Source organism: Aulonocara sp. 'chitande type north' Nkhata Bay, linkage group LG10 (assembly GCF_057382095.1).
Source record: "Aulonocara sp. 'chitande type north' Nkhata Bay isolate Kocher_YH1m ecotype deep benthic linkage group LG10, A_spYH_male_GT1.1, whole genome shotgun sequence".
In the NCBI taxonomy this organism is placed as follows: Eukaryota; Metazoa; Chordata; class Actinopteri; order Cichliformes; family Cichlidae; genus Aulonocara; species Aulonocara sp. 'chitande type north' Nkhata Bay.
The window spans coordinates 27,349,617-27,365,283 of record NC_141353.1 but is presented as its reverse complement, the minus strand read 5'-3'; the positions used below and the strand labels follow the sequence as shown (position 1 = coordinate 27,365,283).

The following is a 15,667-nucleotide window of genomic DNA, read 5'->3' as shown; positions in this document are numbered from 1 at the left end:
AGTTTCATTGTCCTGTCTTACCTTAGCTCCAAGAAATCATTCAGCTTGGCTTCATAGCTGGTTTTCTTCTCCTGGATGCTTTGGGCAAGTCTACAAATAAAAAGACCACAAAATTGAGGAAATTTAGAGATTAATGTAAGAGCAGCCACGACACAGAGAATGATTTAAGATAAGATTTAAAGTCTTACCTCCCTTGTTGCTCCAACAGTTCTTCTATCTCCTGCTTTAGGGACCTCAGTGCTTCCTGATTGGCTTTCTTCTCCTTCTGGTCCTTCTTCACCTCATCCTCTAGCTTCTGCTGGAACAGCGTCAGCTCCTTATTGGTTACCTTGATGAGAGAGAAATTATTAATTAAAATACAGACACGTTAAGTTTCAGCTAATGACATTTGTAAATGTCAAATGTATTGAAATTACTTGAATATTGGCTGTGATCTTCTGCACTTCCTCCTGTAGTAAAACGACGTCTTCTCTCTCGCCTACATTTACTTTGTCATTTGTCATTTTCTTGATCTGCTGCTCCAGCGACCTGTTGCTCTTCTCTTGCTTGTTGATGTCACCCTGGAGAAAATATGAACAGTAAACGACAACTTACTGTAAATACTGAAGTAACACTAGTAAATCTTCATATTTTACATTGAATCCATGCAAGTACAGTGACTTATAGTCTCTCTCAGTGCGAGACTGGAACAGATGTTAAGCACTTATAATTTGTGCAGTAGATAAGACTACTACTACTATTATTATTATTAATTATATTTACTCACAGTATAATTATTTATTTCTTTGTTTTCTGTAACAACTGTCTTGTTTTCTAGTGTACTTACCTTTAAATATTTGTCTATTATTATTTATAAATATACCTCAAAATTACATTTAATTACAGGGGATTTACGCTCTTAGTCTTAGCCATATTGTAAAGTGTTACTGAATATTTTAAGCTTCAGTAAATAAAACTCCACTAACAAAATACTTGCTATGAATCACATTGCTGGAGGCTTTCCTTTTATGGGAAAAACTGTGACTGACCTGGGATTTCTCAAAGCCCTCATGAAGCTCCGTATTCACCGCTACACTCCTCATGGCCTCCTGGCATGTCTGAGGCCACAGCAAACACAACATTTCAGACAGACACATAGCAGTGTGTATTTATGTACATATTCCACTTAGTTAATTAAAAGAAACAAATGTGTTGGTGTTGACCTGCACTGCTGCATGGCTTGCATGGCTCAAAAAGATCTCATTGGTTGTCACCGATGTCCCCAAAGTTGCATTAGTTTCCCAAACTCCACGGTTAAACTCAGAGGGATCAAGATACAGATCCTCGTAGCCATTGGGTGAAAAGTTATTGTCTGGCTCCTGATCATCACCGTTACTCCAAGCAAAGTAGGACCCAATCACTGGCTGGTATAGGGGCTGAAAACCAGATGCATAAGGATTTGGGAGCACTGTATAGCCTTCAGTCTGTGCAGATGAATAGTCATGCATATAGCTTGTGAAACTAGTTTCATCGCCTGTATACAAAACAGGAGATTCAGAGTTATCGTCCAGATCAGCTATTTCGTCCAGATCGTCCAGGCTGGCTCCACGTTCAGCCTGCTGCAGGGACACTGCATGCTTCGCCAGGCCAATACACCTCCCGATCTTTATGAAGCGAAGGGAGTCCAGGAGAAACGGCTCGAAGCCCCCAGCTGCTTCGATCTTTCGCTTAGCCTCAGAAGGGAAATTTTCAAGTTCACCCACCAGCAGAGGGTCTTCAGCTACCAGGGCACCATGTTCGTCCAAGATCTGAGCAAAGTAGCTGCAGGGGGACAGACAGTCCAAATATTACTCGCACTTACATATGCTCACATAAGAAAGCGTAAATGTAACCTCTTTAATGTGTTTGCACTTACTCATACAAACTCTCTTTTGTTGAGTCAGGGTTGTTGTCCAAAATATGTTTATAGTGACTTCTGTGTCTCCTGCTGTCATACTGATCCTCAAATTCCGCCACTTGGTCTCGAAGGTGGCTCGGCACAGTGAACGAATCGAGCGTGTCAAGGAATGATCTGTAGACAGAAAGCTTGATTGTTACCAACAAGTTTCAGCTAAAACAGTCTCTGCATGTCCATGAAGACAAAGGAACTTACAAAGAATCATCTTCAAAAAACTCTTGGTCCCACTCATCCCTTGGATTAACACTTCTCATCCCAGACAAAACAATAACACCCTGAGAGGAAAACAAGGAAGAAACATTTTAGTGTGACGCTGCATAAATTAATTCCTCTTACATGCAACAACTAATATTGCAACCTCTGACCTTTGGCTCTTTCTGTTTCTTTTTCCGGCCTCGACTCTTAGCTTTGATAGGAGAATTCTGAAGGAAGAACAAGTGTGATGAGCATAAAACTAAAGCTCCAGTTTGGTGTTGTCTACTCCATGTTTGTTACTGAGAAAAATCAGTTCACTTTAAAAGGAATAGTTTGACATTTGAGGAAATTACTTGTGTGGACAAACCAAGTTGAAGGTTTCAGCCAAGACTTCCAATAAAGTGCTGTATTTACCTCTTTAAATGCAGCATTTACCTATGACCAGGTAAATACTTAATTGTACTACTACAAATGTGCTCCCAATTCAATTCAATTTTATTTATACAAAGCCGAATGATAACAACAGCCGCCTCGAGGCACTTTATATTGTAAGATAAAGACCCTACAATAACAGAGAGAAAACCCCAAAAATGAGCAACCACTTGGCAATAGAGAAAAGGAAAAACTCCCTTTTAATAGGAAGAAACCTCTGGCAGAATCACGCTCGGGGAGGGGCAGCCATCTGCCATGTACAACTGGAGGTAAGGGAAAGGAGACGGGACAAAAGGAACGTTGTGGCAGCCATTACTCAACCGTGCCTCCAATTGAGTGTGTGTGATAGTTAGAAAGCACTCAAAGGTTTAGAAAAGAAAAAGTTTATATTAATGTGTATATGAGGCTTATGGCGAAAAGTCCTTGTGTGCTCATTTTGAGAATCCACAACTAATCCCTGCTCTAAATCATCTATGGTGATAGTACTAAGTAAAGACCTCCTTAATATCGGTCTCTCACACACACACACACACACACACACGAGTCCCATCTGCTGTTTAAACCTTCAGTTTGGGAGGGGTAGCCAATCAGAATAAATCAGGTTCAAAGGGGAGGAGCTCAAATGTACTGTTTTAGGCAGAGGACAAACAGGCCTTTTGTCCCATTTACCCTCCCCTCAACTCCAACTGGTCATGGCAAATGTTTGCCCCTCCCTGAGCCTGGTACTGCCAGAGGTTTCTTCCTGCTAAAAAGGAGTTTTTCCTTCCCACTCTCACCTTGTTCAAAACACCCTAAAATATAGTTTTAGTACTTTCCTCACCACCAGTGTATTTCTGAAAACGTCAAACTAATCCTTTAAGTTTATAGACCTGCAGCCAGATATATTTTAGATTTCCAAAAACCTTACATTTTGACTTTCATCTGACTTTTTTAAGACCGAACAATGCCCATCTGAAAAACAAACAAAATAAAATCATGAGGTAAAATGAAGGCTCTCCCAATCAAAAGTTAGTCGAGCTCAAAATACTCACCCAACATATCAAAATATTCATCCAGAATAGTGTGGCAGGAGACATACTCATCCCTATGCTCGTCCATAGTCCAGATAAAGAGCCTCATGTCATGTGGCGGGGCCTGTTTAAGGTATTCAGTCACAGTTAAGCCAATGCTTGAAAATAACTCCGGGCTCGTGCCCAGCTTCTCTATAATCATATCCTGCAAAGGTCCAAATTTTAGCAGAAGAGACAAGTCCAGTTGCTCCAAGCGTCCTGCGTAGCGTTCAATGAAGCTCTGGGCAGCATTCAGACCTGCAGAAGAAACAGTAATCCATTTAACAGTATGAATACCTTAAAAAGCCACTTGTAATGCAACAGAAACTCTTCTGACACGTATTTCAGAGTATCAGATTAAGTGGATAAACACCAACCTCCATCATTGAGCCGGTGCGCCCAATTGCTGAGTTTGGGATTTATGTTCACACAGCTACTGAGCTCCTGGATAAATACACGAGCCAAAACCCGGTTGTTCCTCTCCAGCAGCAGCTCAGCAACTTGTCCTAAAGTCTCTAGCTGCTCCTGCTGCCAGTTCAGCATCCTTCCAGCTAGCTGGTTCCCCCTAGCAAAGTCCAGCTCCAACCAGGGTTTCAGACTGCTGAAGAGAACAGAAATATGGAGGCCATTCTCCCCCCTCAGAAGCTCCACATTCTGGTTGATCTGCAGAAGAACTCGATCTCTGTACACTAACCAGACTGAAACAAGGGAAACAGACAAAAGGTGAATCAACAAGTGTTTGGGTTGAGAAAAGTCAAAATGTTAAATTCTAACTAAAGGAAACCTTTTTAACAAAAATTTTAACAAAAGCTACAGGAGGCACCTTTCTGCTGACTCGGAGCTGCCGAGTCTTGCTGCTGCTGCAGAATCTGCTTATCCTCCTTATCCTGAAAAGACACTTTATGCTGCTTCCTCCTTAGCTTGTGCTCCTCCTTTGATTTGAACTTCTTCAGACTGAAAAACAGCAAGAAGTAGTACAGATTTTCAGAAAGCAGCTGCACGTGAATGTGAATCATAAAACTCCGGTCATGGTTCGATCCCCAGGTTCTCCGATCTGCTTGTTGAAGTATTCTAGGAGAGAGAATCAACTCCGAGTAGTCCCTGATGCATTCACTGGAATTTCATTGTGCGTGTGAACATCAGGCCAAGTGTTAAACACAAAATAATAAAAATACTGGCGACGGCCAGTGTTCACTGAGACTCAAACCTGTCCAAGATTTTTTTAGTAGACACACTTAACTTGTAACTCCTACACTGAATCACACTTTGTAGCTGAGCCGTTTGAAATAGAAGAGCTCTGCAGATACTGTGACGCAAATTTTAAGAATGTCAGAAAAAACAAATCAGCACATCGGTCTCACACGTGACTGAACGAGCATCTTTGGCAGTCATTGCAATTTGGGTGTTTAAAAGCCCTTACTGGTCAGGGAAATCTTTGAGCTTGGCTTTAAGTGAACACACAGGACAGGCATGCAGAGGAGTCAGCTGCTTGTAGGTGTGAGACGGACACACTGTCACTTTATAAATTCAAGAGGGAGTTACCGAGTCCCTGCTACAGCCAAAACAGCTGCTGACACTAAAGTATAAGCAAGAGTGTGAAATAACCAGAACATCTAGCTGGTAATTATTAGCTAGTAGCTACATAGTTGTTAATTTTTTCTTAAGTTCACAAACATCTAGAATGAACTCTGTAACTTCAGCCTCACCTTGTACATTTCTGATTCACCTTTGGCTTCTTCACAGTCTGCGGTTTGGGGACTGCAGCTTCAAACTGAAAAGACAGAAGAACTCAAGTCAACAACAACTCTGTGACTCATGACCAGAGTTTCTACGCCACCCCCTCAAAGAGCTTTCGCCTCTCACCTTACACTTCACCACGCCCGTCGGACAAAAGATTGTTATACTACAGATCTGACCGATGCAGTCTGGAGTCAAACAAGCTTCTTGCAGCAAATCCTGCAACACAAAAACAAGTAGGTTTGTTCACAGCTGGAAATTGTAGCTTCATGATAACAAGAAAGCAACAGAATACACAGAAGGATGATGTAACAAGGTCTAAATTCACCTTTTCACTCTTTTCTGAGAAGGCTGATGCTTTCAGGGTCTTCCAACATGTGACGTGATATTCAACTGTGCAGTCCTCACAGCAGCATATCCGAATGAAGCCCTTCATAAAGTAGAAAAAAACATTATGGTTTCCATCTTTTCTATCTTTCTTTAAACTGTGAAAAATTGACTGGATGCTGTTTACTTTAAAATCTGGGTCAGTAAAGTAGATTTCAGCTTTCACTGGGCAAAGACATTTGTCAAGGCGACAAATGGCATCAGGAAGGGGAGGAAACTTGCACAACTCTATAGCATCTTCCAGAATTTCCTAAAACGAAAGAAAACATGAGCAATGCTTGATTCACATCACACATTTGTTAAAATATAAAGCACCTGAGACTCACCTTGAAACAGTCTGGCTGTGTTTCTTTGACAATCTCTTTTGTCAAAGGCCAGGTGAGTTTACCAGGTGTTATTTGATTCTTGACCATCTGCAGGGAATCTAAAAACTGCTCCAGAGCTACTGCAAACCTGCCAGAAGCAGAAGAATCCACACATTGTACAGTTTGAAAATCCAAAAGTCAGAATCAGTGGCAAAACTGCTGTTAACTGATGTTAGTTGTGTACCTGTTCTCCCTGAGATATAGCTTGCCAAAGGCGTAGTAAACTAGACACTGAAACGTCCTCTCGTCGTATGATTTGATCTTCTCCAGCAGTTTTTCTGCTCCTGTCAGTTCCTACATATGAACGACAACCACATATGAAGTGAATGCAACAAAGTCCACCTTGTTCCACTTTGCTACTGAAAATATTTCCTGCCTTAACTGCTTTATCTATCAATCAGGACTTCTTTTTGCAACAAGGATGTACGGTGACTTAGCTGTAGTCCCTGGTGCAGAGTTGTGCTTCTGACAAAAAATAAAATTTGACCACTTTGCTTAAAACTTACCTCCGGCCGGCCGATCTGTATCAGGGCTGACGCATGGCCAAACAGTAACAACAGCTCATCTATTGTTGAAAGTCCAAGTTCCTGAGAAGAAGGAGAAGAAAGGACATTAATTATTCTGTTGAAACTGTAAATCACCTAAAAGGATTAAGATTAAAACCTTTACTTAGTGCTTCAAAAGTAATTGTTTGTACAGCTTAGGGGAGCAGAAACTTAGTTTCTTCCTCACAAGAAGAGTTGAATAATCTCACAGGTTCCTATTGGGTTTTTCTTCTTCTTAAATTGTTTATAATGAAAAGTGAGAGGAAGCATGGTAGAAGAGGAAGGAAGTGACTCGCCAGAATAGGCTCCCTGCTCTAAATCAGCAATTAACCACAGTGAACAACTCACTGGGGCAAGATCTAAGAACCTCGACCTAATTTCAAACAGAAACTTTTCATTTTTAATCCCAATTTTAAAAAAAAAAAAAAAAAAAAAAAGATAAAAAACATTTATTATCCTCAATTTACATCTTAGGCCAGATCTTTTAATTTTTCTGACTTTTACAAAGACAAAAATATTTCTCAAAGTTTTCTGCAAGATTTTATTTACTGCCATCCTTTTTTTCTTTTTTAAAATCTTGCACTTTGACGGACTTTGGTCTGTATGTGCGTATGAAGAGTGCTATGTACATAAAGACAAATAATCCAGTTAAGTTTCGTTTCAGTGTTATGTCATCATCTCTAGAAAGGATCAGTGTAGTCACGCCTGCAGTTAGTGCAAAATGCGGCGGTGCGATTTTTAACCGGTAGTAGGAAATTCGATCACATCGCTCCGGTTCTGGCTTCCTTGCATTGGCTTCCCATTGAATTTAGGATTCGTTTTAAAGTCCTTTTATTGGTTTTTAAATCTTTAAATGGTCTGGCTCCTGTCTATTTATCTGATTTGCTGAAGCCACATGTTCCTCCTCGCTCGCTCCGTTCAGCTGAGCAGCTGCTGCTGTCGGTCCCTAAGTTGCGGCTGAAATGCAGAGGAGACCGTGCCTTTTCAATTGCGGCTCCGATGCTCTGGAATAACCTTCCCCTCCAAATTAGACAAGCGTCATCAGTGAAGGTCTTTAAGTCCAGATTGAAAACCTATTTTTATTCCCTGGCTTTTAACTCTGTAGGAAACTGACACCTTCTTATTTATTTTATTGTATGTAATGATTTTATGGTATTTTTAATTTGGTTGTTGTTTTGATCTGTGTTGTTCAGCACTTTGGTCTGCCTGGTGTGTTCGTAAAGTGCTATACAAATAAACGATGATGATGATGATGATGATGATGATGATGATGATGATGATGATGATGATGATGGTGTGAGAAATGTGGAAAAAACGAAAATTTGTACACAACACTGCAAATCTGCAGACAAACTAAAACTATTGACACATTTTTTTGTATTTGGAGTTCATTGGGATTCATACTTTAGCCTTTAGCATACTTTAGTTTAGCCACAGTAAGAACTAATATTACCTTGGTTGTTACAGTTTCCAGTAAGGTCAGCGCCCTGCTGAAGGCCTGCTCTGCGTTGCGGGTACGGAGGTCAGCCATTGCAGTGTGAGCATCTTCCACCAGAGATCTGAACTCTTTCAATCTGTCGGCTTTACCGTCAACCACTACCTGGCTCTGAACAGAGGATGGCCACTTTATGTAACGGTACTGCTGATGACTTTGAAGCAGTGCTAAATGTGAGAAACTTACCTGTTTTCCAGGATGACTAGTTTTGCTCTTTGATTTCTTCTTTGCTGTGGCGTTGGACTCTCCCTTTTCACTCTTTGAAAGCGGCTCGCTTCAGAACACAAAAGTTTTAAATTATGCTTAAACATTTCCCCTGCTGAAGTTGTTTTTCTGTGCTTGACAGTACTGTCCAATGGAGCCAAAGGTTGTGGTAGAAAAGTGAGACAGTTTTTATGGGTTATTAATAGTAGTGTTTTCACCAACCTTTTAGATGGTTTAAGGTCTTTACTGTTGCTGTTCTTCTGTGGAGTCCTTTCAGTTTTTCCTTGGGAGAGAATATCAGACTTTAAAGTGGACCTTTTCTGCTTTTTCCAAATTTCCTATCTTACACACACAAACTCTTACAAAGTTCATATTAAACATACAAAATTCTAACTAAGGCCATCAGTGTTTATACAGGTAATCTCTGAGTCCCAGAGCTCAGTGCCTCAGACTGCTTTAAACTGACAGGGACAGAAAGGGAGTCAACAAGTTTGTTTCAGCCAGAATATGGACCGAGTGGCTGCAGCAAGGCCCAGTTTATGTTAAATAAGGAATATATTCAATTGTTACTCAAGTAAAGCCTAATCTGATTTCTGATCCTCCTAAGAGGAAGCAAAGTTTCACCTTGATTTACTCATGTGAATGCAGTTATGTTTGAGCAGCTGAGTAACAGCAACAAGAAGAGATATAACTATATTCCAGATATCAAAACATTTATAAAAGTGACCAAACGGTCCTGTAACTTTCTTCACTTTTCTCCAAGTTTTTTTTTAAAGCCAAGTTGAGCCAGCTGCCCTCGAACACCATCAAAAAGGCCTCAATTTCTGATTGTGAGTGCTGTCAGGAGTTAATCAACAGTCTGTCAGAATCACAGCTGATGGGTTTCACTGATTTGAACAACAAATATCTGAATTCACAGCAACTCAAATTTGATTCTATTCATGTCATCAACTGCAAATAAGCCTAAATTTGTATCACTTCATGGTCATCATACATATTCATGTCATGTGGCAATTTAGCAATAAACTTCAAAATAAGCCTCAGAGCCTCAAAGGGTTAGTTTTCCATACTGGAAAGTGCAACTATATGATGAAAGATAAAAACCAAACGGATGAAAACACACTCACTTGTTTGCTTGTCCATGTTTACTACCTGTTAACACACAAATAAAATATCAACTCTAAAATTAAGCAACAAAACATGAGTCATACTTTTAAAATGTGACAAAACTAAAGCTGCAAATTTTCATCATCTGAATGTTCTTTTAAAACCACCACCATTAAAATTTAAATCGATACCAAAGAACATCTATAGCTGAAGATCATGAGACCATAGTTATCAATACATATACATTTACAAATATGCATAAAAAGGAATTAATAATCAATCGTAGAATTAAAAAAAAGGAAAGAAACAGAACACTGAAATAAGAAACTGAAACAAAAACCGAAATCAAAGTCAACTTAAATGTAAACGCTTAAAACAAAAACTTAATTGAAAGAAAAAAAACAAATAAACATTACAAATACTGTTACTCATTCTTTCTTGCCACTTCCATTTTTCTTTCACATATAAGCTCTTCTGTATTAAAATATCAATATTTTGACATTTCCCCTTTTATCTTAGACAAACAGACTGAAAACTAAAGTTTGATTACAAAATACAAAAAAGAACCTGAATTAAGGTTTTGTTCAGCATTTCTGATTGAAAACTGGATTATCAGAATTACTATTAATCGTTTATCAATTAAACCACTCTATTAAAGATTTAATTCACTTAATATTTCGACAAAAATACTTAAAAATCTTATCCTTACCTAACAAACTAATTTATTATTCTGCTTTACTGACAACCTCAAATGATGCGTTACAAACCTTTGGGGACGGGCTGGCAGCTGGATGACTCTTATGAGATGGTGTCACGAGGCCGAGTCTTAAACTGTGAAGAAAAAATAAAACTGCATGAAATAAGAATTTTACTAGCGGTTATTACCAAATGCACAAAGCACATACATACCTTTGACCTTGCTCTAGTGGTCCAGCTGAAATCAGAGAACAGAAATATCAGTTTGAATTTGGAGGGATATGACAGATTATTTTTTCACTAAAACCAATAACAGGATCTTAATTGGAAGGTAAAAAGTGGAAACATTCAACAACAAAACAAAAAAAGAAATAACCCTTTGCCATTAGCCACTGTAAGAAGACAGGGTTTTTAAGTTTACCTGAGACATATCCTCGAGGTGGGCCTGGATGAGCCATTGGATGTGTCGTTATGTATTTGCAGAACTGCGTTTCCAGATCTTTGACTCCCTCGTGGTCATCTTTACAGAGCATCTGGGCCAACTTATTTGCTTTTATTGCCATTTCATAGTGTCCCAAGGAGAACAAGGCCTCACAGTAACGGTAGTGACCCTGTACAAAAACAAGAAAGAGGATTTCTTCATCACAGCAGCTGTTTGCTCACACAGTTCACATAATAATGCTCAGTGTTGCTGTTCAGATAAGGTACTGTACACTAAAGCCAAACACAAAGTTACAAGCATGGTGGGTGGCAGTATAATGCTCTAGGGCTGTTTTGCTGGTACATTGCACAAAGTGGATGGAATAATGAAGACGGATGACTACTTCCAAATTCTTCCACTTCACCTCAAATCAGCAGCTAGATGTTTGAAACTTGGACACAGCTGGGTGTTCCAGCAGGACAATGTTTTGGAATGGATAAAGCAGGCTAACATTAAGCTTCTGGGAATGGCCTTCCCAAAGCCTCAACCTCATCTCCATTGAAAATGTTTGGACTATTCTTAAAAGCCAGTACTGTGCCAGGAAACCAACCAATCTAAATGAACTCTACCAAGAGAGGTGGTTAAATACCCAGCCAGAATTATGCTATGCACTTGTTGATGACTACTAAAGGCATCTGGTCACGGTGCAACTTGCAAAAACAAAACTAATCCAAAGAAAAGTAATCAAAATCTGTTGTGACACAGACTTCAGTCTACTCTAATAACAGAAACTCAACAGAAATGAAAGCAACAGTGGAGCAGAAATTTATTTTACTGAATATGAACTCAGAACATTACAAACAAAGATTATAATTAAGACAAATACCTTTGCCCACACAGGTTTAATCAGAGTGGCACGTTTTCCATCGCCGACCGCTTTTCTGAAAAGTAAAAATAAAAAGTTTGGATCGAAAGATCCACGAGCTTGTGACTTGCTCTGCTTCGCAAAAACAATCTGCAGTAAAACACGCCTCAGAATGGGTGTGGCGTAGTTTTACAACAATCACAGGTGCAAAGTGAAAGCATTTATGACAAGTTGTTTTCAGTAAGTTTCGGGCACAACTTCAACTTATCCAGGTACACAGAGAAGAGGATCAAATGTGGAGAGGTTAAAGCTCCAGCAACGCTGGTTTTACATACAACAACTTGTTTTTAAAAAATCTGAAGAATGTGTTTCTGCGTGTGGTTGTTATGCGTAAGTGCTTCCAATACTTTTTGGAGTATCAGATAAGGGTAATAATGTCCTCATGTGTATTTGAACTAGATGGATGGCAAACCTTTTAGAACATGTCTGTTTTTTTATTCGCTGAGAATAAATAGAAAGTCCACTTATTCTTTGGTTTAGGTCACTTCTGTCTTGGTTGAAGACAAAAGTGACTTCCTACACAAAGAAAGTTGGTATTAAAACATCTGTCAGCCTAACAGCTTTTTAAAAAGGCCAGTTTCAGTTAAATATTGACTTTAGCTCAAGATTAATTAAATAGGGTGCCAAGTAGGCTAGAAAGTACACAAAGACACAAAGATCAACAGGAAACGTACAGTGCTTAACAAACCTATTAGGCCACTCACCATAAAAATAAGAGCACAAAATATATTAGAAATGAACCAAATTCATATTTTTATACCCAAATTTGAGCCGGAGCGCTGGATATCTCTGAGGAGTCAGAAATTAATCAAGCAAAACATTCAACCACTGAAATTATTTTTCTGTTCAGGGATGTAAGTGAACAATTAAGAAAAAAAAAAAAAAAAGGAAAAAAAAGTGTTTTAATATCCTCTCAGCTGTTTTGTAAAACAGAAAATTTAAAAAAACGATTAACAAAAATTATGTTTTAGCATTAATAATAAGATTTTGACTAATGAGACTGCGCACACTTATTGATTAACTACTACAGAAATATAAAAATTCCCAATGCTGTTAATTTAGGGCAGCTGTGAGTTAAAATTTACAACCTTACATTGGGTGGTGGTATAATCAATTTATTAAGCATTGCTTTTTCTGCTTTTTATCAAACAGAACTGTGGCAAGTGCTCCAGAATGAGTGGTACTTACTGATATTTCTTACACCTGATAAAGGATAGGGCTCGGTTTCCATAAAGTTTGTGATTGTCAGGGCTGGGAAGAGAAATAAATTAATTTCAACTACAAAAGGCACAACTTTTCTTTTTAGTGGACAGATATGTAGAACATGTTTTTTGACATATTTCCATGGATTAAATACACTCAGTGACAAGCAACATATTTAGGCTGTATTAAGAAATGTACAGCCACAGTCACATGGGCTTAATGGCCGGCCAACAACACCCTGGCAACCAGTGGTTGCCGGGGGGGTGCATTCCCACACTGGTTGGACAGTGGCTACTGGAGGTCACAAGGTAAAAATTGGTGTCAACAGCCAGCAACCATTCACCAACCAGTCAAGGTGAATATACATTTTTCCCTAGAAGCCGGTGGTTACTGAACAGTCTCTTGGCATATGTGACCGACACCTTATCCATCTCACTATGATGGTGCTGCAGTGTATCACAGTTGTCATAAGGTAAAGGCATGGCACTAAAATGTAATGTCAGAGAAGTATTACTTACTAATATTCGATGGCTTTAGAATAATACTTCACCGCTTCTTCATAGTGCTGTTTCTCAAAGTGCTCGTTTCCTTTCTTCTTCATCTCTTCACTTTTCTGGGGGAGGAATATATTTATTTCCACTGGCAGTAGAGAAATGCATTCAAACACAGGAAGGAAATTTTTTTTTTTTTTTTTTTAAACAGCATTAAATCCATTGAGGAAGCACTTTAAAGTTATTGAGCGTCTGAGGTTGTTTTCAAGCATGTTACAACAAGTAGACTGCCTGCTGGGCTCTACTAATGAAGCAAGATTTGTAGCTGAGCAAGGTCACGTGAGGACACGCATGCAGCACATTGGTGTCCTGTATGAAATAAGTTCGACATAACCAGGCTTCTTTTCTGTTAGCTGACTGTTAGCTTGACATAAGTTTAAATCCCAGTCAGAGGTAATGGATATCCATTTCTATATTAACCAAGTTTCAGTTTCAGATTACCTTTAATTCAGTGTCAGCTTATTTTTAAGCTTTTTGATTTTTGTCCCCAATCTAAATTATTTGATGTTTTACTTGCTATGCCACAATATGATCAACATTCATTGTGTTTAAAGTTATAAACTTGGAATAATTATGTGCCTTTATGTCCATGTTCGAAGATGGATACTTATCTTTAATGTGTAGCTTTTATTCAAACTGTGAAGCACTCGGATACTTTTCAAAACACCATAAAGATGGAGTTAGAAACCTTGTTAAACTATTACTACTACCACTAAATTTTTTAAAGAGCAACTCACTGATGACTGTAAAAATTTAACAACGTCAGAAATCTGCTTAGTAGCAGCAGCTAAACAGGCCCAAAAGAAGTGGGGCAGGGAGAGAGGGTAGAAGTGACCTGGGAATTTATAGTCTGACCATCAATAGGTTTTAATCTGGGTTTCAAGTCATTTTTTGCATTGTGGTCTTTGGTTCTCCTTTTGTTGGTTTGCAAAAAAATATCCTTGATATTCCAAACCTGTCACCTCTCCTGGTAAACACTGTCAAAGTATCAGAAGCCCCTTTCTTAACTGCACTACTGTATAGCTCTGTGTAAATAATCATTCTGTACATTCGATAATTTTTAATCCTACAACTGTTTACAACTTGCATAGTTCCCATTTCTGTATAGCTGTATATCCCAGATTCTGTAAAGTTATTTATTTCATATTCTGTATAGTTTTTCATATTTATATCCTGTTCATATCCTGTTCATAGCTTGTACTCACTACAGCCTGTACATACTTATAGTTATAGAATATTCACAACATACTTCATACCGTGTACATTATAACATACCATAATAGACCCATTTCTGTAATATACTCACATATCTATATTATTGCTAATATATATTGTAATATATCTATATCACTAAAGCACTTCTGGATGGATGCAAACTGCATTTCGTTGCCCTGTACCTGTGCATGTGCAATGACAATAAAGTTGAATTCTATTCTATTCTATTCTATTTATCATTACTACCTAATCAGCTCAACTCTACTCGTTCTTGGTCATTATAGCAACGCAACCGAAAATCCCACGACGTCATCTGAATGAGATACAAGTGGCAATGGAGGATGTCGAATCGATGGTATAAATACTGCTCACTTTCTGGCTTTTTGTCACACTCTGGGTCCAAGGTGTTGGTTTTTGTGCAGCCATGTCTCTCATGGCCGGGTTTCAAAAGCTCTCATGACTCATTTAGTGACGTTATTGATTGCCCAGACAGTGGCTTGCAGACTGTTGACATCACATTTCCAGATTGAGCCATCTTCCTTGGAACTTCGGCGCAAGAAGGTACTTAAAAGTATTTGGTACCAAGTACTACCACTTAATGAAAAACCCTAAAAAGCGAGTCCAGTTGAGCTGAGCAGGCACCAGTGGGGGGGGGGGGGGGGGGAAAGACTATGAGAAACAGTGTGGTGGCTCTTACCTCAACATGAAAGTCCAACGGTGGAGCCATCAGCTCCTTCATCCTCCTATCTTGGCTGCCTCCCAGATCCTGAATAAGCCTGGCATCTGAACAAAAGACAAGTCTCAGCTTGTAAAACACCACCACCGAAGTCAAAGAAAATTATCAACAAACCAGTTCACTGTTTAGAAAAGGAAAAAAAAAAAAACAAAAAAAAAAAAAAAAACTATGAATATCACAGACTCAACACATAAAGATACCCACAGGAATTACTAGAGCTGAGCACTCAAAAGCAGATACTGTGTCTTACACTCTGTGAAGATGAAGTGGAGAGCTGTGAAGCAGGTGTGCCCAGAGTTGAGCTCAGTTATTTGCTTTTGTATATCAGGTTCTCCTGTTCGCAGCAACCAGCGAAACGCATCATCCAAGACCTCCGCACTGCGCTGGTTTCAAACAAAGTCAACACACCATCACACATAAGCACTGTTTGTACAGCTGCATTACATTTGTACCCATTTTGGACAAAAT

General features: G+C 39.0%; 1 protein-coding gene across 2 annotated transcripts in view; it reads right to left on the bottom strand.

Moving 5' to 3' along the window:
* ttc3 (tetratricopeptide repeat domain 3) overlaps positions 1 to 15,667 on the bottom strand; it is a 29,529-nt gene that overhangs the window by 8,168 nt on the left and 5,694 nt on the right. For both annotated transcript variants that reach the window (XM_086309363.1, XM_086309364.1), the window contains exons 7-37: positions 15,450 to 15,582; positions 15,161 to 15,246; positions 13,216 to 13,310; positions 12,683 to 12,745; positions 11,456 to 11,510; positions 10,570 to 10,759; positions 10,362 to 10,386; positions 10,220 to 10,283; positions 9,473 to 9,497; positions 8,568 to 8,628; positions 8,328 to 8,415; positions 8,100 to 8,252; positions 6,608 to 6,688; positions 6,286 to 6,395; positions 6,063 to 6,189; positions 5,864 to 5,986; positions 5,678 to 5,779; positions 5,476 to 5,568; positions 5,319 to 5,383; positions 4,436 to 4,566; positions 3,990 to 4,310; positions 3,595 to 3,870; positions 3,471 to 3,514; positions 2,302 to 2,358; positions 2,132 to 2,211; positions 1,895 to 2,050; positions 1,203 to 1,800; positions 1,029 to 1,097; positions 417 to 560; positions 189 to 328; positions 22 to 90 (exon numbers count right to left, since the gene is read on the bottom strand). In XM_086309363.1, the coding sequence (XP_086165489.1) occupies positions 22 to 90; positions 189 to 328; positions 417 to 560; positions 1,029 to 1,097; positions 1,203 to 1,800; positions 1,895 to 2,050; positions 2,132 to 2,211; positions 2,302 to 2,358; positions 3,471 to 3,514; positions 3,595 to 3,870; positions 3,990 to 4,310; positions 4,436 to 4,566; positions 5,319 to 5,383; positions 5,476 to 5,568; positions 5,678 to 5,779; positions 5,864 to 5,986; positions 6,063 to 6,189; positions 6,286 to 6,395; positions 6,608 to 6,688; positions 8,100 to 8,252; positions 8,328 to 8,415; positions 8,568 to 8,628; positions 9,473 to 9,497; positions 10,220 to 10,283; positions 10,362 to 10,386; positions 10,570 to 10,759; positions 11,456 to 11,510; positions 12,683 to 12,745; positions 13,216 to 13,310; positions 15,161 to 15,246; positions 15,450 to 15,582 (3,824 nt within the window). The remainder of the gene's footprint in view (positions 1 to 21; positions 91 to 188; positions 329 to 416; positions 561 to 1,028; positions 1,098 to 1,202; positions 1,801 to 1,894; positions 2,051 to 2,131; positions 2,212 to 2,301; positions 2,359 to 3,470; positions 3,515 to 3,594; positions 3,871 to 3,989; positions 4,311 to 4,435; positions 4,567 to 5,318; positions 5,384 to 5,475; positions 5,569 to 5,677; positions 5,780 to 5,863; positions 5,987 to 6,062; positions 6,190 to 6,285; positions 6,396 to 6,607; positions 6,689 to 8,099; positions 8,253 to 8,327; positions 8,416 to 8,567; positions 8,629 to 9,472; positions 9,498 to 10,219; positions 10,284 to 10,361; positions 10,387 to 10,569; positions 10,760 to 11,455; positions 11,511 to 12,682; positions 12,746 to 13,215; positions 13,311 to 15,160; positions 15,247 to 15,449; positions 15,583 to 15,667) is intronic.